At 43.2% G+C, this 26,916-nt stretch overlaps 1 protein-coding gene across 1 annotated transcript in view; it reads left to right on the top strand.

The window, feature by feature from the left end:
* The window catches only part of LOC146343794 (uncharacterized), a 116,146-nt gene that overhangs the window by 12,127 nt on the left and 77,103 nt on the right, over positions 1-26,916 (top strand). The window contains exons 4-10 of the mRNA XM_084859753.1: positions 3,071-3,097; positions 10,200-10,244; positions 17,727-17,771; positions 20,193-20,219; positions 22,176-22,220; positions 24,968-25,000; positions 25,144-25,179. Coding sequence (XP_084715879.1) covers positions 3,071-3,097; positions 10,200-10,244; positions 17,727-17,771; positions 20,193-20,219; positions 22,176-22,220; positions 24,968-25,000; positions 25,144-25,179 — 258 coding nt within the window. The remainder of the gene's footprint in view (positions 1-3,070; positions 3,098-10,199; positions 10,245-17,726; positions 17,772-20,192; positions 20,220-22,175; positions 22,221-24,967; positions 25,001-25,143; positions 25,180-26,916) is intronic.

Genomic DNA, 26,916 nt, shown 5'->3' with positions numbered 1-26,916 from the left:
TGCAGCCAGCTTGTGACTGGCTGCAAAGACCTAATGAGGATGGCCAGCTTATGCCAGTGGCAACCTCCTTCATCCCTCCTCCAATACACCTTGGTTCTTCTTGTGGATGTAGAGGCGTGGCTTAAAGGAAGATGAAGGTCACATTGACCTGGTTTGCACATAGTGCTAACTCATGGTTTATTTAACCCATGGTTAATGGTTTGTTGCCCTACAAGGGGTTTGTCTGATAGACAATCAAACCATGGTTTGTTTTCTCAGTCCCTGGGCTGTTCGTTTCCCTCCTCCTTCACCTGCTCCATCCCTGTATCTAAAATGATTTGCACTGCTGTGGCACTAGCATGTAGAGGTGCTGGGATTTTTTTCACCACTCTTGCGCACTATCTCTGACCCAGTTTGCGTGTAACAGCGGCAAATCATGTGTTAATTAACAGATGATTTACCAGGTTGCATGGCACATGCTGTATGCAAGCTGCTTCTACTTTGCATAATCATCCTTCATTTGGCTCGATCGTAAGTTGCTGCATGACATGTGAACCCAGACACTATGGCCTGGTTCATATGTAATGACAACCCAGAGTATGCGTTCAGTATAGGTTGTCATTGAATCATGGGTTGTTGTTGAATCATGGGTTGTCATTATATGTGAACTTTGCACTATGGTTTAACTTTGGGTTGTTAACCACGCACAACACAGAATTGACAACTCAACAACAAACCATGGGTTCTTTTCCTGGGTTGTTCGTAGTTCACATATTTAAACGATATTGTAATGCACTGTAATGAATGCACTTCACATGTAATGAAAGCCCACAAATCAATAATAATCCATGATTCAGTGAAAACCATACTCAACCAGTACTCTGGATTGTCATTACATGTGAACCAGATCTATGGGTTATTTGTGGGTTAAACAACCCAAAGTTAATCTATGATTAGTTGTTAGTTGTTTAACTCGCAAATAACCCATAATATCCAGGTTCACATGTCACACAACAACCTACAATTGGGCTGATTGGAAGTTCATTATGCAAAGCTAAAGCAGCTTCCACACAGTACATGACCCAGCAAATCATAAGTTAATTAATCCACAATTTGCTACCATTATGTGTGAAGAGGGCCATAGGCCTGGTGAAACAACCCATGAACAACTCTCAGTTCTGGGTTCACACGTAATGACAATCCATGATTTAAACAATGTAGAGCTCACAACACACACAAAAAGTTGGGTTCTCTTTCTGGGTTGTTTGCGGTTAACAAACCATGGTTTGTTAGCATGGCCGAGTTCACATATCATGGCAATCCAGAATTCAACAACTCATCAGTTAAATAAACCATGGGTTAGTGTTATGTTATAGGGATGGACGAAAGGGACTTACCTGGTCCCGCAGCTTGCTTCGCGGTGGGGGGGTGGCGCTTCGCTTCTCCCCCCGAAGTTCAGGCGAGGGGGGGGAGGCGCCCCGCCTCACCTGGCCGAAATTCAGGCCGGGGGGGAGGCACCCCATCCCTCGCCACCGAAATTCAGGCCAGGGAGGAGCGCCCCGTCTCCCCAGCCGCGAAAAAAAAAGTAAAGTAAAAAAAATAACACACACCCGTGATAGGCTACATAACGATTTACGTAGCCTATCACGGCTAGATTTCCAAAGTCAGCCGTGATAGGCTACGTAAATCGTCACGTAGCCTATCACGGGTGACTTTGAAAAAAAAAAGTGCATACGCAAATGGCGGCGCCCATGGGGCGCCGCCATTTGCGTTCCTTAGTTTGGCACGTCTAGTCTACGTAAAGAGTTACGTAGACTACGGCGAAAATAAGGGCAACGCAAATAGTGTGCCCTTATTTTCGCCGTAGTCTACGTAACTCTTTACGTAGACTAGACGTGCCAAACTAAGGAATGCAAATGGCGGCGCCCTATGGGCGCCGCCATTTGCGTACGTGCTTTCTTTTTTTTTTCAAAGTCACCCGTGATAGGCTATGTGACGATTTACGTAGCCCATCACGGCTGACTTTGGAAATCTAGCCGTGATAGGCTACGTAAATCATTACGTAGCCTATCACAGGTGTGGTTTGTTTGTTTTTTACTTTACTTTTTTTTTGCAATGATGCCAGCAGCAGCCGGTCAGGAGACCGGCCTCCGCCCCCGCCGAAACGCTGCCGAACCGCCACCGGGACCCGCCACCGAGAGGGACATTTGGCCACGGTAAGTCCCATCCCGGGGGGGGCGGGGGGCCGGCGGAGAATTTCCCCACCAATTTCGGGGGGCCAAATGCGTTGGCATTCAGCCTCCCGGAGATTCGTGGAGAAATTCTCCGCCATCCCTAGTTATGTACAAACCAGGACATTGTGACCACTTCTTTTCCCTCAGAGTACAGATTGGATAGTCCAGCTTGCAGTCTGGATTGTCCAGCAGGGCGTACCTCACCATCACTACCACTGCAGTCCATCTTGGTCTATCACTTTGTGGGTAGTTTGCCTTAATGGAGCAAGATAGGTGTGAAGGACAACAGAGCTCTGCTGGTGGACCTTCCCCAATGCACTTTTGCCTTTGTTGTGAGGCCTGCAAAACATCTGGCAAATTATATGAGCCATGCAGAATTGGGGGGGGGGATTGGATGTAAATCCTTTCCCCCCACTCATTAATTACTCACATTTACAGTTTAAATCTCTGCACACTTTTTTGTGCTAGGAAAACATGCCCTTCACCAAATGCATAAATCAAGTATATAATGTGGAAAGCACAGACTCACATTCACCAGGTATTAGGAGTAGAAAAGTCTCTCTCCAAGAGTGACAGATTCATGGGTATCAGTAGAAGCAAAGATGGGGTGGAATACAGAAGATTAACATGGGAGCAGGCAGGAGTTGGAATCTTGCAGCCTATAGTTAATGCTAAAGAGAGGAGAAAAACATTCTTTGTACTTTTCCAACAGAAAGTTTCACTTTTCCTTCATGTACAAAACATAAGCTGATTTTGGCCCAGTGTAGTAAAGTTTGTACAATGGGGCATTTTTAATTGGTCATTTAAGCTTAAATTGGCTGCATTATTATGGTAATTGAATTGTTTTCCCTTTTCAGGGACCTCAGGGGCCTCCAGGACAAAAGGTATAGTATAAACAATGCTGTGAAAATGATTATTCTTTCTAGTACGAAATTTCAAGCTGTAGCAATGAAGGGCATTAGCTACTATATCCCACACTGAAGCAGTTAGTTTAGTCTGTGAGTTCTGTTTTCAGTTTTCTTGAAATACAGCCACATAATGGTAAGATGTAAAATACCTAATTCCCCCACCACCCCCTCTCCCATTATTAGGGAATCCAAGCAATGCCAAGCCAGACTTGTTTTCTGTCCATCTGCTGAACTTGCAGGTTAAAAAAGGTTACTATAATGTTCTTACTTAAACACTGGTAAAATGATGAAACCAAACTCCAAACATTGTGGGAAGCGCAGCTAGAGTTTCAAGTAGGAGACATGGTCGTATTCAACTAGATCACTGCCATATGACCAAAAAAATATCAAGAGAAACAAAGGATTCTAGGTGTTGCTGATAAATGGTACTTGGTGGCTGGCCAGTGTCTTCCTATTTCTATAGTAACCTGAGAACTGACTTCCTGTGAATACTTCCGATATTACTTACATTCATCAGGGTTGAGCGCTAAAGCTTGATAGAGTGAACCCACAATTTATGGACTGTAGCATTAGATCAATACTAAATATATCACGAATAAAAACATTTTGAATGGGTTTTTGCAGGCAACTAACTGACACCCCCCACCCCCGAATCAACCTGAGCCAAATTGTTTTAAAAGTTATTTTTAAAAGATAAGGTATTATAATAGGTGTTTCATAAAACTTCAGTGTTCAGGAAGAAACTAAAGGAAGCAGGAAAGAATAATTAATAGCATCACAGGTGGGAAATCTTCTGTTTCTAAGTCACAGGCAGAACTTTCTTTTCTAAAGTCAGTATCGTTACAAAATAAAGTAACACTCTGCTAATATACTAGTATGTGACATTGCAATGAATATGGTGTGGTTAGCAGTGTGTCCACTGAGTGCAGACTTTAAAACTGTTCTAATCTACTTATTGCCACTTTAGAGTTCTATCAAGCGACAAGAGAAAAATATTGCTAGATATCCCATGATCTGTGTGTTATATTTTGTCATTCTTTAATCTTGGAAGGAAAACTTGGAAGGAAAACTATTATGGGAGAAACTAGCATACTTTAAAGAGGTTGTATCCAATACTTTGGGAATTAGCTCCCTTATTAGACTATATAATTAGCATTATTATATGGGTGGAATGAAAATAATGTGAGGGAATATTCAGCAAGGCCATTTTACTCTTGACCTTGCTTCAGCTGACAAGAGGGCAGACTGAGAGAGTGCTGTCAATTGCGAGCGGAGATGGGTTAAAGAAGATGCAGACAACAAGCTTGGGTTGAAAATTGGGCCACATTTATTGAAATAGCTGCAAAGGGGTAACTAGGACGGGCATCTAACTGTGTCAGCGGCTAGCTGGCACTTCTTGGGCGAAAACATACCCAGCCTGAGGGGTGGTGGTGATCTTGCCATCCCTCCGGACTGCCCCTTCTGGGGGAGGTAGACCTTCCGGTGTCACCCCCAACCCGGTGCCACACAACACCTGGGTGAGTGAGTAGGGTTGGTCTCCCAGGCAACCCTTATCCCCCCGCCGAGCCGCACAACCCGTTCAGGGGGCCTCAGGCGTCACCTGTCACCATAAGGTGCCTCTGCATGCACACCATCCCTACTTTCCTGTCTTTGCCCGTCCTAGCCGCCACAGGAGTCACAAGCCTAGAGCTTGTGAAACTCCCCCCACCTGCGCAGAAGAACTTCCCGCAGGCCCCTTTGCAGATCAGACAGAAATATGTTATTCACTAAATGAGACAGGCAGACACAGTCCTACCTGTAACGCTCCCTCCATGTCCACAGAATTCTCTGGCGGGTGGTGCAACCATCACTTCATTCACATGGCCATAAGCCATTTCTCTATGCACTTTCGGACGTGCCCTGCCACTGGCAACGTCATTCCATTCCTTCCCATTGAGCCATGGGAGCAGTGAGGGCTGCTATAGGCTACTTCCGGCCAGGTATGCCGGACCACCTACATCTCAACCAAGGCCTGTTCGATCAGGTCCTCGCCTGGCTTACAGCCGGAGTCATTCCTCTCAATGTGCAGCACCTGGACCTGTGGAGGAAGACTGACAAACTTTGGTGGAATAGAGTGAGCAGGGGGCTCCCACCATATGCCCCGACTGTGAAGCCACTGGATCTCAATGTGACAGGGTGACAGAAGCTGAAGTCTGAAGATGACATACAAGCCCTCCATGCAGTTCCAAACATCATAACATGCCCAAGTAATAGCACCCATATCGGCGTACGACGAGTCTGTTGGTCTAAGGAATAAGCACATCAAAATGTCATAACATGCTTGAGAGAGAAACCTCCAGCGGCTACCATGGAGACTGCTTCAATGCAACCACAGTGGATTCTGAACTGCAACTTACCTAGGCCTAGCGGGGTAGAGCTAATGTAGAAACTGCCCCAAATTGCCTTTAAGTCAACAGTAAGCCATTGAAGTGATAACACAGAGGCCCCTCCTCAGACCCGCAGCATTCCATAAAACCCATAAGGTGCCAACAGGGCATAACCCATTGACTTGCGTTTGGCCGTGGGCCACTGCCGTGCCCTTGCCATGCCGATCAGTTTGATCACCAAATACGTAAATGGGTTACATTGGTCCAGACCTGTATCTTGAAGCATATCAAGGCCCTCCGGGACAAGTCGGCCTCGGGAGCCCAAACCAACTCTGAATTCCGAAGGAAATGTTTTACTGTAAAGCTCAAATGGAGGGCTGTTACCCCCGGAGCCCGAAAGGGGTATCCGGGGAGAGAGGGTGGCTAATTTACTAAAGTGGCAACATCTGTGCCCAACACTATATTGCATGCCAAACCTAAAATCTGACATGGAGTCTGTGAATCCCACCATTATGGACCAGAAGGCTAAATGGCCAGCTTGCGACTCATGGTCTCAGATAGTCTGTTGTTCCTTAAGGAGGCGTGAAATTGTGCCCAATGATCTATAGATAAGGGCCACGAGTCCTATCGCTGAAGCTTTGTCTAGTGCGCAGCACCCCCTACCTGTTGTGTTGCAGGCAGCTCCTATATGAAGAGCCAAGGATTGCAGGATGGCATGCCTGGCTTCAGTATCCCGGACTCCCATGGTACTGCAAAGATGGGATCTGGGAATGGACCACCCCCGGGGCTAAGGCCAGAAGACGTTGACCTAATTTCCTGACAATTGGGTTTGCCTAACCCGGTACCTGGTGGACCCAGAACCAGATGTTGTAACACTGGCTCTGGAACGCGAACACACTGACACATGACATGACTTTCCAATTTCAGGAGGACGGAGAATAAATAATGTGGTCATGTTGTCATACTGAAGGGGGGGTGTTACTGACTAGGCTATAAGGTCATCCCAAATGTGCTTGGCGGCGGCAGCAGCCTCCACTCTACAGGCCGTTACCCACAGTACGATTGGACCTGCCCTAAGAATCTGAAACCCTTGGGGTAGCGGCGGAACCATGTGAATCTGCAGTCCGGCTTTGAGGAGAGGCTCATGCTTCCGGAAGGAGGTGCCATTAAAGCCTTACTAAGTTGAAGCCATGCCTATGGATACATGCACACAGCAGAAAACCCTGGTTCGATAGTGTGGCAGCCACAGTCCCTGCACTGCCTAAACTGAGCCGGCGCGAGAAGGCACGGTCAGGGGCCGCTACCCTAGCTGTGAAAAGAAGATGTCCTACCAAATCTGGCATGGCTCTCTAAAGGAAAACCCAAGGAAGATGTATAACTGCTTGGAGTTGTGCCCAAAGGACCTGAAAGTTGTCCTGAGGGAGGAGGGAATAACGCCTAAGGGTATCGGATTGGCTTCCCCAAATGTTGATGTGGGAGACAGGCCCTCAACCTTTTGTGAGCTAAGGAACACCGAGGTAACAGGAAAGGGGAGCAATACAAGCGTTAAGTCAGAACATTGACCACCATCTTTGGACTCCATGTAGCACATGCCCATCAGGGACCTGTGGCAGGGATCCTAGACCAAGACAGCTGCCTCAACGAAGAGGTGTGTCGCACTGAGCAGAGATGATCAGGGATCTCATGATTAACTGACTAACACTCAGGGAAGAGAGGTTACAAATTAGGATAAACTCCCTAGAGGATTTCCTGGGCACCATTTCAAAAAGGGAGATCCCTAGATAACAGGATGTGGAAAAGGGGGGTGGCATAACCCTTCTACCACTACTGCCTTGTTAACCTCTCATGAACCTGTCGACGCTTGACGAGGAAAAAATGTTACTTACGAGGTAAGGATGGCATAGGGGCCGTGGTGACTTAGTGGTTAAGACGCTGAACTGCAGACTGGAAGGTTGGCAGGTCAGCAATTCGAGACCCGAGTGCTGCGTGACGGAGTGAGCTCCCGTCTTCAGTCCCAGCTTCTGCCAACCTAGCAGTTCGAAAGCAAGAAATTGCAAGTAGATAAATAGGTACCGCCTTGGCGGGAAACGTAACAGCGTTCCGTGCACCTCGGTGTTCAGTCATGCCGGCCACATGACCACGGAAGCGTCGTCACCAGCTAGGTTTTGGGCGCGTAGATTCCACGCCGCGTCCAGGTGGCTGGCAAACGATGAAGCTGGTCTTCAGGAGGCAAGTGTTTTTGTGGTTTCCTCTCTAGCTGCGTCGAGCCAGAGAGCTGAGATTGGGAGGAGGGATGAGTTAAGGCAACTCAGCCTGCCTGTCCTTGCATGGTGGTGCTACTGGGATGCACCAATCAGAGGCCCCTACGTCTTGTCACCCCACCCGCCCGCAGTGCCCCCCCCCTTTCAGCCAGACAAGCTGGCGTCGGGTAGGGCATATCTACATCAGCAGGTTCTTCAGAGGCGTCACCCAAACATGGACACATTGAATTATTCATCTAGTGCTTCTAACTAATTTCTGTTAGAAGTAGATGGCAAAGTGCTTTAAGAAGATAGTCCTGTATTTGAAGAGGGCAGTCCTGTATTTGAAGGGCTATACAGTCCAAGTTTGGTTTAAGGAGCAATCCTGTGCATGTTTAGACAGAAAAAAGTCGTACAGCTCCCAGCATTCCCCAGCCAGCATAGCTTTAAAGATTTTTTAAGAGTATAAGAAGAGGAGGGGCCCTGAAGTTACCCTTCAGTGGTTAGCACTTGGACAGCTGACTGAGCAGACACACAGGTCACCTGGTCAGTCTTCCCCACTATGGTGAGATATAGTGTATTTCTACTTAAATCATAGTAATTATTTCCAAATGTACATGTATAAATTGGCATGTGCAAATGTTACTGAAATCTTTGTCCTCTTTTATACTCATTTTTGTGAATGGCCACCCTAGTTGGAAAACCTTGATCTACCAGCAGTTCTGGCTGCATCTCCTTTTTATTATATTCAACAATATTGGAAAGGTCATTTGTTTATGTAACTTTCTTCACAAATACAACAGACTCAAAGAATATAGAAATATTTCATCTTTTGCTGGATCAGTTGTAATAGTTATTTCAAAAATAAACTTGAATAGGTAGCAGGCTGGAGCGGATCCTGAAGGAAGCAAAGTAACGAAGGAAGTTTAAGAAATTAGTTACTAGTAACTGTTCTTTCAGTTTCTATAATTCCCACTGGATAATCCTAGCAGCCACACTTTTATCCTACAGTCAAATTTCCTAATATCTTTTGTACTTCTCAGAGACCTTCCACTAGAGTTAAGCCTGCTAACCTGGAATAGAACTGGAACTATAAGATGTGATTTCTTAGGATTAGTCTTCCAGAAGGGAAATCTAGCTGCTATGGGTTTCTAGAATGTTTGCAAAGAGTCTAGGCTCATGCTATGTGTTATCACTGGCAACTTTTCCATCTGTTCCTCTTTCCTATTGAACAACTGTTTAGTCACATGTGGCACAATCTGAGGAATTGTTTAGAAATGAAAGATAAATTGGTGGTCTTGATTTACTTTTCCTCTAAAGCTTACCAACGTGCTGCTGCATACTGCACAACTGTTTTCTTCACATTTCTAGCTGTCATTGAAAGTCCGTACACACAAAGGCCAACACACAAGTTACTCCAGAAAGGCAGGACAGCTCTGTAGTTCAAATTGTGTTACAAGGGAGGTGTTTTTTTTTTTAATTAAAATCCTTTTCAATTTCAGATCTCTTTCCTGATCTGATTTTTTCCACTGATGGAGGGAAATGAAACTGATGAAGTTATAAGGGATTGCTACATTTTGACAATTATATGTGGAATTATTTCAGATTGCACCCCCAAAACATTGCGCATGTCCCAAGTCATAGGGGTGGATAATAGTATCATTGTTCAAACTATTGCAAGTGCTAACTATTAGGAGTTATTCTTCAAAATAGGTACTATTGATTGGGGAATGCAGTCTTTCAAATAGCCCGGTCCTAAGTCATACAGGGCTTTATAGATCATAACCAGCACATTTAATTGGGCCTGGAAACAGATCAATACCCAGTGAAGCTGCTGCAACAGGGGGGTCACATGCTCCCTGTAACCATCCCATTCAACAGACTGGATGGAGCATCCTGGACCAGCTGACTTTTCTGAACACTTTTCAAAGGCAGCCTCATGTAGAATGTGTTACAGTAACTAAGTAACAAATGGGCTGTAACTAAGGCATTTCTCACCATGGCCAGATCTCCAGGAATGGGTGCAACTGGCTTACTAACCCGACTGCAGATGTACTCCTGGCCATTGCTGAAACCTGGGCATCCAGATTCAGGGATGAATCCAGGAGTACACTCAAACTATTAACATGAATCTCCAAGAGGATTGTAACCCTATCCAGCACAGGTTGAATTCCTATTCCCTGATCTGCCTTTCAACTGACGAAAAGAAATGTGTGAGATATAATTCTGAAGTAAAATAATATAACAATAATGGAACAATACTGCAAGAGCTTTAATGAATCAAGCTTCACAGTTAGAGGAATGTATGAATTTAACAGAACTATCCTATGCACATCTACTCAGAGGTTCAATAGAACTTACTTCCGGACAAGTGTGTATAGGACTGCAGCCTTAAACTCTGCATTTACCTTGAGATATTGCATGATATGCTTAATATATTTTGATAAAAGCCAAATATGTGGTTCTCTACAGGGCTCTCTCGGTGCACCTGGTGTTCCAGGAATGGATGGACAGCAGGTGAGTTGCACACATTTTTCTACTGGGTTGTGTTTTTTTTGTAATTACAGTGCAGTCCTACCCAGACACAAGTCCCACTGAATTCAGTGAGACTTACTCCAAGTTTAGTGTGTATAGGATTGCAACCTTAAAACATTTTTTCACATCCAGTTAATCAGGACATTTTTTTTTCTTCATAAAAAAGTAAGTGAACAATAAAGTAAATTACAAAATTTGGCTTGGTAGTGAGTTTATTGGATATGAAAATACAAATGATAAACATTGTAGTACTAAAAACAATAAACAATGAGTAACAAAATGGCTGCAATCCAGCACACTGTTCAGTGTGTATAAATCCAATTGAAATGAATGGGGATTAAGAAATGCAGTGATACTCTGGGATTTTAGCTTTTATGGATGACTGAGAGATTACAGAGGAATCTAGTGAGATAAGAAACATATGAAGAAAATAAAATCCATCCTGGGAGGGGAAAAAGCAAATGAATGCATTTGGCAGTAGGCAAGCTGGGTATGATTCTCAAATAAAACTAAACGGGAAAAGAAGAAGTCTTGGCTTAGATCACCAGTAAAATGTGTCCAGGAGTTCAGATCTTTCAGTTCTGTCACAAGATTGTGTCCCATTTTACCATGACTGGCAGCCTGCATTCAACCTCTTACCAAAACAGCAGGGGTATTCCACATCCTTCACTGCAGGCTTTTGGAAAACCTGGTCTGAGAACTGAAAAGAAACTGTGCATCTGTAGTTCCCGTGAACTAAAAACTTATCAAACTTTTAAAAAATACTGTAATATAATTCAGTCATTGTGCTTATGCAAGCACAACCTATTGCACACAAAAGTATTATTACCTAAATATATACAATTTCATGCCAAAAATATTAACAGTATCCAAATTGTTTAAAAGTGTGGTTTCTGATATCGCAATTTACAGCACCTGGTGTGTGATCCTTGGCTAATACTGAGTAAATATGTAAAGCACTACGCTTAATCAAGTTACTATGAAGAACAAGATTTAGAATGCAGTCCTAAGGGATTGCCTCTCAGTAGACAGAGGGCTCTGAGACCAGAGCCTTATTCTATGCTCTGCTTGCAGGAGCCAGGCAGGCAGGAGGAGGACAGAGGCATTTGCCAGACAAGCCTCTCAGGTCTAACTGACTTACTTCTTGGTGGGAGAGACAGGCGGCAGTGTTCCTCATCAGTGGAGGCTGGTGGCTTCGACTTCGGTGGGGTGTGAATCCATTCTGTGTTTCAGTCAGAACCAGCCAGAACCCTAATAGAGCTATCCAAGGTTCTGAGCCTTAGGTTTAGCACCTTGGATAGCTCCTTTCAAGGTCTGGCTGGTTCCGACTGAAACTCAGAATGCACAGCCCCACCGAAATCGGAGCCACCAGCCTTCACTGTTCCTTGTGCTTTTCATCTTCCAGTGGCTGCCTACTCCTAAAAGCCGTCTGAGGGTAAGGAGCCCTCTAGAGTAGGATTCTATAAGGTGAGAGAGGCTGCCACAGGAATTGGCGAGTCCATGTACATGCAAAAGAGCTTTAAAGACAGGCATGGGTCTCTCTGGATTCCAGTCCTTTCCATTTTCAGACTTTCCATTTTCAGTTATCAGAGCTAATACCCATTGTTTGCACTATTCTCTTTGACTTTGTCAGATTAAAACTGTCTAAGCCACTAGCTATGACTGCATCTTGTGGTAATGAATTTCAAAAGTTAATTTTTGTAATGATGGTAATTAAGGGAACAAGGATGTCTAACAGCCTGATTTCATAAATTAATTTTCAATCTCATATAACCCCTTCATACTCTTTACATGAATCCGAATCTACTTCACTGTCATCTTTAAATATAATCTTATTTGAGAGACATGCATATGCATTATCTGGAGAAATAGATATGATTTCACAACTGTTAGGTTTGCTTTTCCAAAAACCTGCTTGTACTTTGTGTAGCTCAGAATAAAGAACAGCTAAGCCATAAGCAATTTTAAATCTACATAGATATTTTGTTTTGGCATCTTCTGTTATTGATGCTGTATAACTTTATGAAGGATTTTAATTTTATTTCTTGTATCATAGAAGAGAGTTTGACCTAGAAGAGGCATACACATTACCAAACTACAGACCTAAATTCTACTGCCAACCCTTGGATTTAGGTGGAACCTAAAATGTCATCACTGCTTATATTTCATTTTCATCCTAAGTGTTCTTAAAAATGTCTCTCAGTATTTTTATTTATTTATTTATTTATTTATTTATTTATTACATTTATATCCCGCCTTTTTTCCTCCAAGGAACTCAAGGTGGCGTACATAATCCTCCTCCTCCTCCTCCTCCATTTTATCCTCACAACAACAACCCTGTGAGGTGGGTTGGGCTGAGAGTCTGTGACTGGCCCAAAGTCACCCAGTGAGCTTCCATGGCCGAGTGGGGACTAGAACCCGGATCTCCCGACTCCCAGTCCAGCACTCTAGCCACTACACCATGCTGGAGCAACTCCTTGACCTCAGGAGAACATCTGAGCTGTCACAGATCTAGAGTTCTATCCAGACAAATCAGACTTCACAGTTCCAAATTGGGCACAATTTTAATGGGACCGACTGGAATCCACTAATAGAAGGTGGGGGGAAAGGTCTGAAAGTTTCCCTGCTGTCTACAGTCTGTCCACTGTCATTCACTGCAATCACCATGCAGTGGCACATAGAGGCTCTTACACAGGCTGTAGGTGTGGACTGAATTATCCCTTTCACCCTTGCCCCTGAGAATATTGTGATGTGAAGGGTAATATTCACATAGGAGCAATATTTGCAATATGCACCTAGGAGCAATATTCGCAATATTCACCTAGGAGCAATATTCGCAATATTCACCTAGGAGCAATATTCGCAATATTCACAAGTAACTCCCACCATACATATATCACCTCACTCACTGAATTGGCCTTCACACCCTGGCCAGATTATTCCACACCTGACTGTTTATCTTTTGCATTTGCCTATATCATTTGGTTTGGCTCTTCTGCTTGTCACATGGAGCTATTTGCTCTGCAGGCATTTCTCTGTACTGTATTTACTCTCTGTAGCATGTAACTGAATTGCACAGGCTGATCTAAGGAAGGGGGAGGTTGTTGAGTGGCCTTTTGGTCACATCAACTGTATAATTCAGTGTATCAACTACAAACTTCTTTACGCCTTCAGCAGCGCCTGGAGCTGGCCACATTTGGTTGCAAGACAGAGAAGTAGCTGAATGATGGCTTTAATTCAGTGCTGCAATTTTGAAAAACCAATGAGACAAAGTTATAAAAAATACTTTGTTTCCAGTTACTTTCCCTGGAAGATGTGTTCTAGTTTTAATTACTACGTTCTCAAAACCAGACCTAGATCTGTCTGTATTAGAAAGCTTCTGTTCTCTTGCACAATAAGCAACCACCAGTGCCCTATTCATATGCTACATAGATTACAACCATAACTTATACTGATATAGAAGAGTTAATAATATTTTCACACAGGTGTTCTTTTTAAACATTAGCCTTCTGTATCTGGCAGCAGCCCAGCATTTCTAGGCAAAGTTTTCCTGCCAGAAGGTTAATCCTTCAAATAGGATAGGAAGCCAAGGTTCTGCCACTTTAGTGAAATGCAGAGTATTGTTATGCAAGATGTGATGTCAAATGAATCTGGAATAACTTTAGTGCCTGGCTTAATTCTTCCATTGTCCATTACAGATGCCTGTTGCACTGCGATCTCAGACTAGAGTTAAGGCCTTTTGAGGAATCAGTGTTTCTGCTTTCAAAAACAAACGCTATGAACTGAAGCTGAAGGTTGCTGTGGGATGCTTGCTAGAGTGTCTGGCCTTATCCTTACAGATTTGCTGATATTTACTATAGGCCTAGTATGCAAATAGAAAGCACTTGAATAGCTTTTAAAAAAACCTAAATAGCTTTTAAAAAAACCCTAAAGCTGTATTTGAGAATAGTCCCATGGAGTTCAGCAAGATGAGTTCTGTCAGTAATTTGAGGATATAGCCTTAATACCTGAACTGTCTCAAATGAAAAGCTGCTGTTGCACTCGTACTGTATGAGAATGGGAAAGGTGTCCAATTTAAAGAACTGACAAGAATTTTTGAGGAGGTTGGAATGACTAGCAATGAGTTAGGGGGTTTATTAAACATGTCAATGTATGTAGATTAAAAAATGTACTTGTTATATAACAAAAGGTGGGGGAAAAAATGAGAGCAGTACATACATTCCCTAGAAGCAGGATTTGCATTCGATTCCCTGCTTCTCCAGTAATGTGTGAAGAGGGATTCCATTATGATCCAAATTCTTCTGATTGTGACTGGTTTTATGTGTAACATATGCTAGTGTATACTGTTAAAATGGTGCACACTGGAGATGCAAAACACAAAATAATGCACTTTACAATTAACTGCTTTACCAATCAACTACAGTTAACTACTATGTAGCAGGCTAGCATGCTGGACTTAGACTGGGGAAACCTGGATTCAAATCCTTACTCAGCCACACAATTTACTGGGTGACCTTAGGCCTGTCATGTTCACTCAGCCTAGAATATCTCACAGGATTGTTGTGAGGATAAGAGACAAGGAGGACTATCTACACCAGCCTGTCATAAATAAAAACAAATAAGCTCATGTATATTAAAACAGTGCTGCTACTGTGGTTTCCTTATTCTTAGGTAGGTTGCTTTATGCAACATTTTGGTTTCAACCATCATATCAGTATCAGTTCCAACCATGTCATTCTGGTGCTTGCACCTGACTGACATCCTTACTTCCTGAAAAGGTCTGGCTGTGGACTGGAGGTTTCCTTGAGCTACGCAGTTCTCATTAACGAGGTTGAAATTTTCCACAGAACATAAATCCTCCTTTGCTCACTAGCTGACATAGGTGATATCCCTAAATACATTACTCAATCTTTGTGTTTTTTATGGACTGAGAATAGATTGGCCATGAACACGATTCTGATAATAGTATGACTGAAGTCCTACTCACACAATTCCATGTTCAGTGAACATATGGAATGGGGGAGTGTGCTTTTGCCTAGTGGACCACCCCAACTTTGACATGTTCAACCAACCTCTGGACAGAACCTCCACACATACAGCTTGTACATGTTTAGGCCTTCTCCCAGTGATCAGAACTGTTGCTTCTTGCAGGGTTCCAGATCGTATATAGGCACTATTCACAGGCTTGGATGAATATACAGAAAGTGCGAGCAGAGCCAGCAGGTGCAGTCTTGCTTCCCCTTTGCATGCAGTCATTGGGCTGGATCCAGACAAATGCTCTTAGGTCTCACTGAAATCAATGTGAAAAGTTAGGCATGACTAAAAGATGGACTGATTTCAAGAGGATGCTAAAGTGCAGGACTTGGTAACGTGGTCTGATCCAACCCACTGAATGCAGAATTGTTGGGTTTCCCTTGCAACCAACTCACAAGCCACCAAACTATTTCCATTTTTTAAATTGTGCCGGTAGATTTACGTTATGTGGTAGCTCAGATTTACCATTGCTCTTTTCACTGTTTATTTCTTAGTGTTAGTTCAGCAAAGAATAGTTCTTCTTTAGTATTATTTATTAACTGGAGAAGGTCTTTCCTTTCTCCTTTCCTTTCCCAGAAGGATTTTATTCTCTTTTTAAAAAGGGGCTGGCTTTACTTGTGCATAAATCAAGCTGCTTATACTGCAGTTTATTAAAAGTAGAAATCAAAAGGAAAGAAACATCAGCGCATATAGTCCACAAATTTGCGGGCCATCTAAGTATTGTTGAAAAAATGTTTCACTTACTTTCACTTGGTGAGTGGGCTGAGAGAGGTTTCCAACCTTAAAACAAATAATTTAATGATTTGAGCAGGTGGGGAGGATAGATAAAAAGCAAATTGAAAAGAGGTAATTCAACACTGGCTTGAAATGACATTGTGGGGTGGGATGGGCAGAGAACATACCTAAACAACAACTTTCTGTTGTTCCTGCCTAGCTTATACAAGTTACGGTCAAACAAGGGTGTTTAGGTTGGAGGTGGGATAGCATGGGGCATCTTTTCTATTTCCTCAATCATAAAATGATTCATATTCTAGCAACTGAAAAAAAGGGGGGGGATAGAATCAGCTGCTGCTACACAAAAGGTAACGCATTTCATTGGAACTGGGTGAAACATGCTCTCACTGGTGGTTTTATCTCAGTATTTTCCATCCCCCACCTAGAAAGTGAAGTCAACTGCACATGGAGGGGAAATAGTTTGAGTGTGCTTAACACAGAAAGGCAACCTGCAGGCACTTTTGTGCATAGCCTACAATTTCACTAAAATCTGAGACTCTCCACTCTCATTTTTAAAACGAGGTTCTCAAACTTAGGGTTACAGAAGCTATCCTGGAAAAATGATTGTGCTTTAAGGCTCAGGAACCGGAAAACGTGTTGGAAAAGAAGCCTAACTACAGTTTTTGTTTTTGCTTTAAAAAAAATTGTGCTATTTCTGTGCTTATTTCACTTTAGCAGAATGGCTGATTCAACGTTTTCAACATAGATTTGCTGTTCCACAGTTAATTCTGCAATGCTGAATAGTGGCCTGTCCATTGATAGAAGCCCCAGATATGCAGTTCATCCCTGTCCCCATTTCTTTTTCTTTCACAAACCCAGCACAGCAGTGGTGTAGTTAGGTAATTTTAGACTCAGGGCATAATGGTCTAATGTGGGTCTCTCTTCAGAGGCTACTATGCATTTCCTGCTCAATGATAACAGAGCAAATGCACTGCATATAACATGTCTCAGGTTCATTCCCAATCATTTCCAGATAGATCTGCTGAAGACCCCTGTCTCAAACCCTACTCTGTCAGTCAGCATAGGCCAGAGGTAGGCAACATGTTGCCTGTAGGCACCAATATGCTCCTGGACACCTTTCATGCCACCCACCAAGATGCCCTACTCTTCCCTCTTTGGGGGGGAGGTAATTAACACATTTTTGCGGCTGGGATTGCTGTGAAACAGGTTTCTGTTGTTGCTGAAATCTGTGGGTTCAAAGGAGTTGTTTAGTGTGTTGTGACCCAGACTCCACCTCTGCCTTGTACTCAGTCTTTGGGGCAGTTTACTTATCTTTTGCCACACCTCCTATGGCAGCCATTTTGTGGTGGTGTCCAGGACAGTTTCTGAAATTGCCAATTGTGCTTACAGCCTAAAACGTTGCCTACCCCTAGTGTAGGCAGTACTGAGTTAGACAGACCAATGGTCTAATTCGGTATAAGGCAGCTTCTTATGTTCCATCTTAAGAAAGTTAATCAAGCCACACATGCTATTAATTATATGACCAAATGTTTCCACAAAACATTGAGGGAGAGTTACAAAGAAAATTCATGAGCTTTATATTATAAGTTCATCTTGTGGTTTATTGAACATAGAAACTTTTTGAGTTTTATCTGTCATAGATCCATGGATTCTGCTGATACAGTTTAATATAATTTTTCCCTAATGTCATTTTAGGGTGAACCTGGTGTAATGGGAGAAAGAGGAGCCCCTGGGCTTAAGGTTAGTAAACTTTTATTATTCTTCCTCATTTCTTTTTCTGTATATAAAGTATTTTAAAGTTCTTATCTCATTTATCGTCACGAGGCACGATAAGTTGGGTAGTATCCAATGCTACCTGTTCACTTCTGCTGGCACAGTAGGAAGCTAGTGCTTCCTAAAGCAACCCTAGAAATGAGCCAAAACGCTAATTTCTGGAACTGGACAGGTCAGCAGAGCTCGCTTCTATGACCTCTGCTGACCTGCCCTGCTCCAGAAGGAAGTGTTTCAGCTTGTTTCCCGTTGCTTTAGGAATCGCTACTTTCCCGTTGCACCACCCCAGGATTGGATACTGCCCAGTAACTTTAAAAGTTCACTCACTGAGCTTCATGATGGAGTAGGAACTTAAACTGTAATCTTTAACATCCATACCTAACACTGTACCACTCTGTAAAGGAAATTGTGTGCATGTAGTGGGAATCAGTGTTTTGTTTTCAGGTTTTGTTACTGGATTTTACCTTGTATTCATAGTTAATGATTAAAAGGAAGGGCCTTTTAGCACCATCATATGTTTTAGAATAAATGCCTATTCACAATCCACATGTTTTTCTGAGGTTGTACTTCAGGGGTAGGAATATCCCATTTATCCAGTTTTCACACTCCAAACTGTGGTACCTGCAGAAATGTAATATATTATTTTACTTCCAATGCATAATTTTTCTTAGGTTTAATGGCTTTGCTGTATCAGCTGAGGCATCTCTCAGGATGCACTTCTGCCCTCCAACAGAATTTGCATGTCATATTGCGATTGACAGCTAATCCGGTAAAATGTAAAAAATACAGCCTTGTCCTTTGTCCATCAGGAAAGAACATAGGCCTTTAGGGAAGAGTAATTTCTCACTTTAGAGTCCCACTGATGACAGTTAATGTTTAATTAGTTTCCACAGTGATATATTTTAGAATTGCAGATGAATCAATAGCCATCAAATAGAATTTGAATGAGCTATAGTAGTTAAGCTTCCACAGGATGAGCTTTCAGGGTCAGGTTAAGAGAATTGAAAGGAGGCTTGCCAATGTGCTAATTTGTCAAGCGGCCAATAATTTAAAGAGCAACAAGTTTAAGCTCTCTCATATTGGATTCTGAGAATATGTAGCCGTCTGCTGGATTCTGAACATATAAAAACCAGGCTTAATCTGTAAGCCACCACTCACTGAAGCTTAGAGATTCTCATCCATATATTCATCCCCCTCCCCTTCAGTGTAGTGGCAAATTTTTAAGTGCAGGACCTCATCATAGCATAATACCCAATTTATTAGGCTCAGCATGACTGCAATCCTATGCCTAGTTACCTGGGAGTAACCTTCATTAAATTCAGTGGTGCTTACTTCTGACTGCATAGGTGTGACCTGAAAAACAAACTGAGCTTTAACGAAAACTTTTAATTAAGAAAGCAACCAACCTTGCAAAGAAGGGCTACCACTCCATGCTGGAGTGAAGTAGGAAACCCATCAAAGAGAAGGAAAGTCGTACCCAGCGTCTGCTTACTTATTTTCGTTATTCTTTGACTTCCTATATGCAAAATCTGTCACAAACAATAGTAAAACATGAAAGCCTTGTTATCACCTCATTCACTTGCTAGAGTAAGGAGAGTCTATTAGGTACCCTGGTGTTCCAGCAGATGATGCCACCTCTCCTGCTCTGAAAAATAATCCAGGAACTGTGCTCCTGGCATTCCCCCTTCACTATACCAGTGATCCACCACAGTACAAAATATCCACCCACACCTATCCCTGTTCGTCATGCTCTCTGGTCAAACTTGATCGTATGGCCGAAGCCATCACAATATTGCAAACACAATTGGTCAAAGGTTTTATTTGTTGTTATTATTATTATATGTTTAAGAGCACAACCCTATGCATGTTTAGACAGGAAAGAAAGTCTGTTTTCGATCTAAACATGCATAGCATTGCACCCTAAAGCATTTATACCCAGCTCTTCAGCTAGAGAAGTTCCCAGAGCCATTTACAGACTAATAAAAACAAGACAGCCCCTGCCCTCAGGCTGGTAATCTAAAAAGAGATGGGAAAAGCGGAAAGGAAAACGTGAAAACTCAGGCCTGCATAAACTACATCACTAGTTTTTGCCAAAATTTGAAATATATATGCCTGTCCACAAATTGGAGTTAAAAGGGTAAATGTGTCAATTTTCATCACTTTTTAACATGCTGTAGCTATGGCAGTTCTTATCGGATCAATTTTAAATTTGGCACATTTGTAGACCTCATTAAAGAGAGGTTCTCCAACCTGGTGTTTTCCTACTGTGACCCTTTAATAGTTGCACTGCTGTCCTTTTGATTTATTTTAATGTTCTGATACCTCTGTTGTGCCTGTCCTTTGGAAGCATTAATGAACTGAATTTTTGTTTCTGTCTTTTGTTTAAATTAGGGTGATCCTGGGCAGCGGGGAGAAAAGGTAAGCTCTACACTTGCTTTCAAAAACAAAACCCCCTCCTCAAACCCCAGAACCCCAGGATGCTCTCCACCACTCTGTCTAGTCCCTTGTGATGCACCTTGTTAAAACTGGGTTCAAGCTCCCAGGTTTGGTTTCGGACTCTGATTCAGATTCAGAGGCAGAGCTAAAAGACAGGGACTGGGGGAGGTAATTCCCCAAGACTATCCAGGAGTCAGGGATGAAACTTCCCAGAGGCGTATTGAACAAGAGGCCCAGGTTCAGAGACTGCCGTCCCCCCTCCCCATGGGAACTCACTCTTTGTCAGAGGGGAGGGAGCACCAGAACTGACAGATGTCAGAGTCTGGCACAGAGTTAAGCTGGCAGAGTTGAGAGGGGGTGGGAGGTGGTCTGCCAGATTGGCTGCCCATCAGAAGTTGGGTCAGGAGGACCCTCCCAAGCCCAGTAAAAGCCTGGGCATGGTGGGAAACCATCCATTTGACTTGACAGGCAACTGCCTTGTGTTGTTTAGCTAATTTGGCATAATGCCACAGGTGCGAAGAACTGAATAAAGGTTTTGTGGATTGCACAGCGATTCTCTGTTACCTCAGTACTCAGTGGGAGGGCTGTATGCACCGGCCGTGGGCTGCTAAGGTTTGGCAGTGCCGAGATAATGATAAGCCAGACTCAGGTTTGCTTACAAGGAGACTTTATTGAGTACATACAGTACACAGGTGTACCCAATAGTTGGATCAGACAGCTTCTCTGAATCCAGAGCCATGGGGTAAAATGGGATTTATACCATACATGTCAGCAGTGAGGCAGCATGACAGAAGCAAGCGTTAATTAGCGTTCATTCTCAGTATAGACTAACAGTGCTTGTTCAGAAGGAAAACAATCAGAACTTTCCCAGCACAGCCACCTGTAACGCGACATAAACATAGCCTCACTTCTCAGGCACATCCTAGGCCCTGATAAGATACCAGCCTTCATTAGCATGGAATGTGCTAAGGCCGCACTATCGACCTTTGAGTCATCTCATATGCTCAGAGGCCCACTAGCAAGGAAATTGCACCAATAATGAACCTAAGCAAATCATTATGGATCTCTAGGCCCCTCTAAAACTACAGGCGACTTGGCTACACTCCTGGGGCCATTACTCCTGGGGACATTACTTTATGTCCTGTGGACATAAAGGGCTTAGCAATCCCTGACACACCCTACTACCTGCAGCCCGCATTTTTCTTTTCTCTGGGCATGGGGCTGCAGCCACCAGCTGTTTTAATTTTCTAAGAATGCCTTCAGGGCCCTTTATTCTTGGAAATACAGATGGAGTGGTGCTAGAGGCTGGCAGGGGCACTTAGTTCTGCAGCACGCTGATCCACCAGTTGTTTTGTTATTAAAAACTCAGGAGGAGCGGAGAGCCTGGTGGGCACCAAAGGAGGTGCACACAGGGACCACCTTGAGGATTCTAGGTCAAGAGGCTTAACTACCCACAGTATTTTTCAAATTAAATGATACTCAGTTATTATTACTTCAGTAAATGATGACATTTCTGTTATGCAAATCTCTTTTCCATTATAAATATTTGGGGGGTGGATTTGATTATTACGTAAAATAATAATACGATTTTTGTCTAACCAGTACAACTCTAAGCTCTTATTCACAAATTCTTTGATTTTCATCATCTACAATTTTCTCTAGCCTGGTGTTATAACTTTCTTTAAAACAGTCAATTAAAACATAATTGGAAAAAATGTATTGTATTTTATTCTTTTAAATATTGGTATTTTATTTTATCGTTTTAACTGACTGTGTGATATCTCTTTGAACTTTTTGAACTCTTTGTAATCTACCTAGAGAACAGTAGTTATTAGGCAGATTAAAAATCAAGTAATCAATCCTTATGTGGATTTTAGTGGGAGACAGCTAGTGAATGACATCACACTACAAATATTTTATTATGTGTTTAATTTTTAGGGCAATGATGGAGAAAGTGGACCCAAAGGTGACTCAGGAGAAAAGGTACAATTTATATTTAATAATGAAAAAAATATTTTTCTACAGTAGTAGAAAAAGAAACTGTGGGATCCAACTCTGGGTTTTCTCTCCCACAACAACCCAGAGTTCCAGGTTTGCACAGAATGCTAAACAGCCCAGGGAGGTGTTTAGCCACTCCTGCCTGGAGCAGGAGCAGTCAGGCAGTTTACTGCCTTGCCCGTATACTCACCACATCCCAGGATTTAAAAAAACAAAAACAAAACTGGGCTGCTGTGACATCCAAGCCAGACTGATAACTCCAAATTGCTAATAAATGACAAATAAATACAACTGAATTTCACAGCTGTTTTTCTGCATGCAGTACATTTCTTTGTTTCTGCATATGATTATAATGCCAGGGCAAATCTGTTTTTTACGTATGACTAGTTTTGATATTTGCATCAAGAGAATTCTACAGGTAATCTTCCCAACTTTCTCTCTCTCTCTCTCTCTCTCTCTCTCTCTCTCTCTGTCTATACATATATATTCTATACATGTATTCTAGAATATATATACACACACACACACACTTTCATTATATATTAATTCTAGAATTAATTATTATTTCATTAATTCTAGAATTTTTATATCTGTAGTACTTTCAAAACAATATAAAGGGCCATCCTGTTTGAAACGGCTTTGCTTCATCGGTGCTGAGCTTTTTCTTTTCTTTTCTTTTCTTTTTAGAAAATGTAATAGAACATAGTATCATCCTGTCATTTGTGATAACTAGTTCAATTTAAGTTGTCTAGATAAACTTCACAATGAGCTGAAGAAAAGGGGTGATTGGCTGAACTTGACTTAGGATAAATAGATGTTTACATGGGTTTTTCAGGCTGAGCTTTATTAATTTAGAGGTTTGGACACACAAAGCGTGATTCTTGCCATGAAAAGTGTTTTTTTAAGGGATTATTTCTTTTACTAAATGGCAGCCATTACCCTGAGACAGATAAAAAGACATGAAGACATCTACCTTCTACTGTTCCTTTTTTTCAGAGCTTTCTGTGTTGGTTGTGAAATATTACAGTGAATATGTTACAATGCAATATAAAGCAACAGAGACACATTTTTTTACTTTTCCTCGACCCATTTCCCTTCTTTATCTTTGGTCCCCAAATCATGTTCATCTATTTTGCTTACTCATCTTTTCTCCCACAACCATGGAACGTTGCAGAGCATATTTGATTCTGCTACAGTATCAGAGAAACATTGTCCCTCTCCGATCTGCTGCAGAGCAGGGCTAGGATGGGGTGGATTTACTTCTCCGCTGGCAGAGAGGAATTCTGCCAGCAGGGGAGGTGCATCCACCTGAGGCCCCAGTTATACCCATGCAAAGGTCTGTGGACATAAATTTATCACCAGCATTGTGTTGCCACTCGCAGTAGGTCCCAAAGCAGGCAATTGCGGAGGTAGGTTGGAAGACCCTCCATTCCTCTATGAAGCCCCAGGACTGGGCTTCATGCATTGTGCTGGGGTAGGCGTTTCCCCTCCTGTTGGAAGCAATGAGAAGGAAATTGGGGAAAATGCTTGGGAGAATAAAGATGACAAGTCTATCCTCGCTGCGTGAGCTGGTAAGGCTTTCGAGCAAAGGGCTGGATGTGCCCGATCTCATCTGATCTCAGAAGCTAAGCAGGGTCACCCCTCGTTAGTACTTGGATGGGAGACTGCCTGGGAATCAGGCTTCCTGCATGGAGCAGGGGGTTGGATTCAGTGGTCTTGTAGGCCCCTTCCAGCCCTATGATTCTGTGATGCTAGAAGATGATCCGCCACTTCACTCCTCTCCTCTCACCACGTAGGACTAGGGATGTATGAAAGGCACTTACCTGGTCCCGCAGCTTGCTTTGCGGTGGGGGGGAGGCGCTTCGGTTCTCCCCCCGAAGTTCAGGCCGGGGGGGAGGCGCTGTGCCTCGCCTGCCCGAAATTCAGGCCGGGGGGGAGGCGCCCCGCCTCGCCCGGCCAAAATTCAGGCCGGGGAGAAGCGCCCCATCTCCCTGTCCGCGAAATAAAAAAGTGGGAAAGAAAACAAAAAAAACAACCGTGATAGGCTATGTAACGATTTACGTAGCCTATCATGGCTGACTTTGGGAATCTAGCCGTGATAGGCTAGGTAAATCATTACGTAGCCTATCACGGGTGTCTGTTGTTTTTTTTACTTTATTTTGTAATGGCGGCGGTGGCAGCCGGTCGGAAGACCGGCTGCCGCCCCCGCCCCTGACGAAACGCCGCCGAACTCCCGCCGGGACCCGCTGCCGAGAGGGACATTCGAGGGAGGTAAGTCCCATCCCGGGGGGGGGGGGCGGAAAATTTCACCAACAATTTCGGGGAGCTGAATGCTTTGGCATTCGGCCTCCCCGAGATTCGTGGAGAAATTCTCCGCCATCCCTACTTAGGACTGCTCTCTGTATTATTTATTACTTTTATACTCCACCTTTCCTCCAAGAGCTCAAGGTGGGATACTCACCCTTTATCCTCACAGCAACCCTGTGAAGTAGTTTAGGCTGAGAGATAGTGACTGGCCAAAGGGTCACACAGTGAGTATCATGACTGAGTGGGGATTTTGTGCCTGGACCAGTTGCAATTCTGTCAACTGTATTTCTCTGGTTCAAGGCTATAGTGCTTGAGTGTCACCCATAAAATATTTGATTATTATGTTTGTTTGCTAGAAATGTAAACTCTCCAATTAATTTTCACATATAATTATTGTTTCTGGACTGTATTATTTTATTATCTAGGGTGACCCTGGATCTTCTGCTGCAGGAATTAAGGTAATGTAGAGATGTCAGCTCCTTTGCAGTAGATCAATGCAAAACTGATTTTACTGCATTGTATTTCTTTCTCTTAACCTTGACACCCATCCTATTTGTTTTATAATTTATCTTGTGTTTTATCACTTTTTTCTTTGTTTTAGGGAGAACCTGGAGAATCAGGTCGACCAGGACAAAAGGTAATTAACTTTCTCAAAGTAATTAACCTAAATGGTGTTTTTTCTTATTACAAAAATGATGAGAAGCAAACAATGTTCATTATTACAAAATGCATTACATGACCTACTATGCCATAGGGTTGGATCCAGATTTAGTTATACTTCGAGTAGACCCAATGAAGTCAATGGAACTCAGTCCCACTGATTCTTATGGGTCTACTCTGAGTATAACTAAGACTGGATCCAACCCATTATTCATAGGAAATTACTTCATACTAAATCCGACCATTGGCCGATCTTGCCCAATATTATATACTCTGACTGGCAGTGGCTCTCCAAAATCTCAGACAAGGGTGCTTCTCCTCACCTGCTACATGTTACTTTATGAACTGGGGATGTCTGGGACTGAACCTGAACTTTCTTTATGCAAAAGTGTGCTCTGCCATTGAGCTACAGTTCATCTGCAACTACAAAATTGAGACTTTTCTAATGAATGAAACATAACACAGATTTTAACATAGCATAACCTATCAGATCCCTCACTGAGTTTATAAATTCTTTTTTTATTATTATTTGGGGCTTTGAAAAATTCATTCTGAGCCTTTTATTACTGCAGTGTAGAAATTAAATTAACAGTTTCCCCATCAGTTTTACATCGTTGACTTTCACATTAAGAGTTGGGTGTAAGAAAATTGACAAATGTCACCTTGAAAACCTTGCACATTCTTCTTCATTAGGCTTCGAAGAAACAGGGATGTATTAAACATGCAGCTGCAGAACCATCTAAGAATCCTGCAAATGAATGAGTAAATGCACTAGAATATTTCCTAAAAATAAAGATATTTATTAAAATAATATGAAATATCTGGCAGTCCTGTTCCCACTGAAGCATACAGACTATCCTGAAGCAATCCAGAGTCCAAAGCTCAGTGGTAATAGGAGAACATATGATTTGCATGCAGAAGTTTCCAGGTTCAATCCTCGGTATCTCTAGGTAGGGGCCCAAAACCCTGGAGAGCCACTGCCAGTCAGTGTCGACAATAGTGAACTGGATGGGCCGGTGGTATGACTCAGTATAAGGCAGTGTCAGGGATGAGTCCAAGCCCCCTGAGATGTCTGACAGCTCTGATTCTGAATCAGAATTGGAACAGCTAGATCAGAGCCCAGGGGAGGGACCTTCCCTGGATCCCCAAGACGCAGGAGAGATTCCTCCGAAGGCCTTGAAAAACAGATGGCTGCTCCCTCCCTCCACTGTGAGAACTCAAGTTTCGGAGGAGGAGGAGGAGGAGGAGGGGCGTGACTTGAGAGATGCTAGGGCACGTCACAAAGTAAAGCGGGAAAATTTAGGGACAGGGCTTAGACACTCCGCCAGGATAGCCACTCTTAGAAGCCAACATAGGAGGGAGCCACCCTAAGGGAGAGGCATCAGTGCAAAGCAAGCTATGCCATGGGGTTCATGGGCAAACTTCACTACCCTCCAGTTCGTCTCCCCTGATTAGAGATCGCAGATTAGTAGGGATGTCAGAGAATTCCGCGACGGATCTTGGTCAGGCCAAATGCCAGTGCATTCGGCCCCCCGAAATCCATCACGGAACGGCCTGCCCCCCCGCCCCCCGCGGATCCCCCCCGGGATGAGACTTACCTGGGGTGGATATTCCGGACGGCGGCGGCTCCAGCGGCAGCTTCGGCGGGAGCGGCTGGTCTTCCGAACGGCCGCCGCCGCCGCCATTTGCAGTCTGTGTCCTTCCCCCCCCCCAT

Source organism: Heloderma suspectum, chromosome 5 (assembly GCF_057233095.1).
Source record: "Heloderma suspectum isolate Gila_16-S chromosome 5, 16-S_ref, whole genome shotgun sequence".
In the NCBI taxonomy this organism is placed as follows: Eukaryota; Metazoa; Chordata; class Lepidosauria; order Squamata; family Helodermatidae; genus Heloderma; species Heloderma suspectum.
The sequence above is the reverse complement of the archived record's forward strand: the minus strand, read 5'-3'. Positions and strand labels throughout refer to the sequence as shown.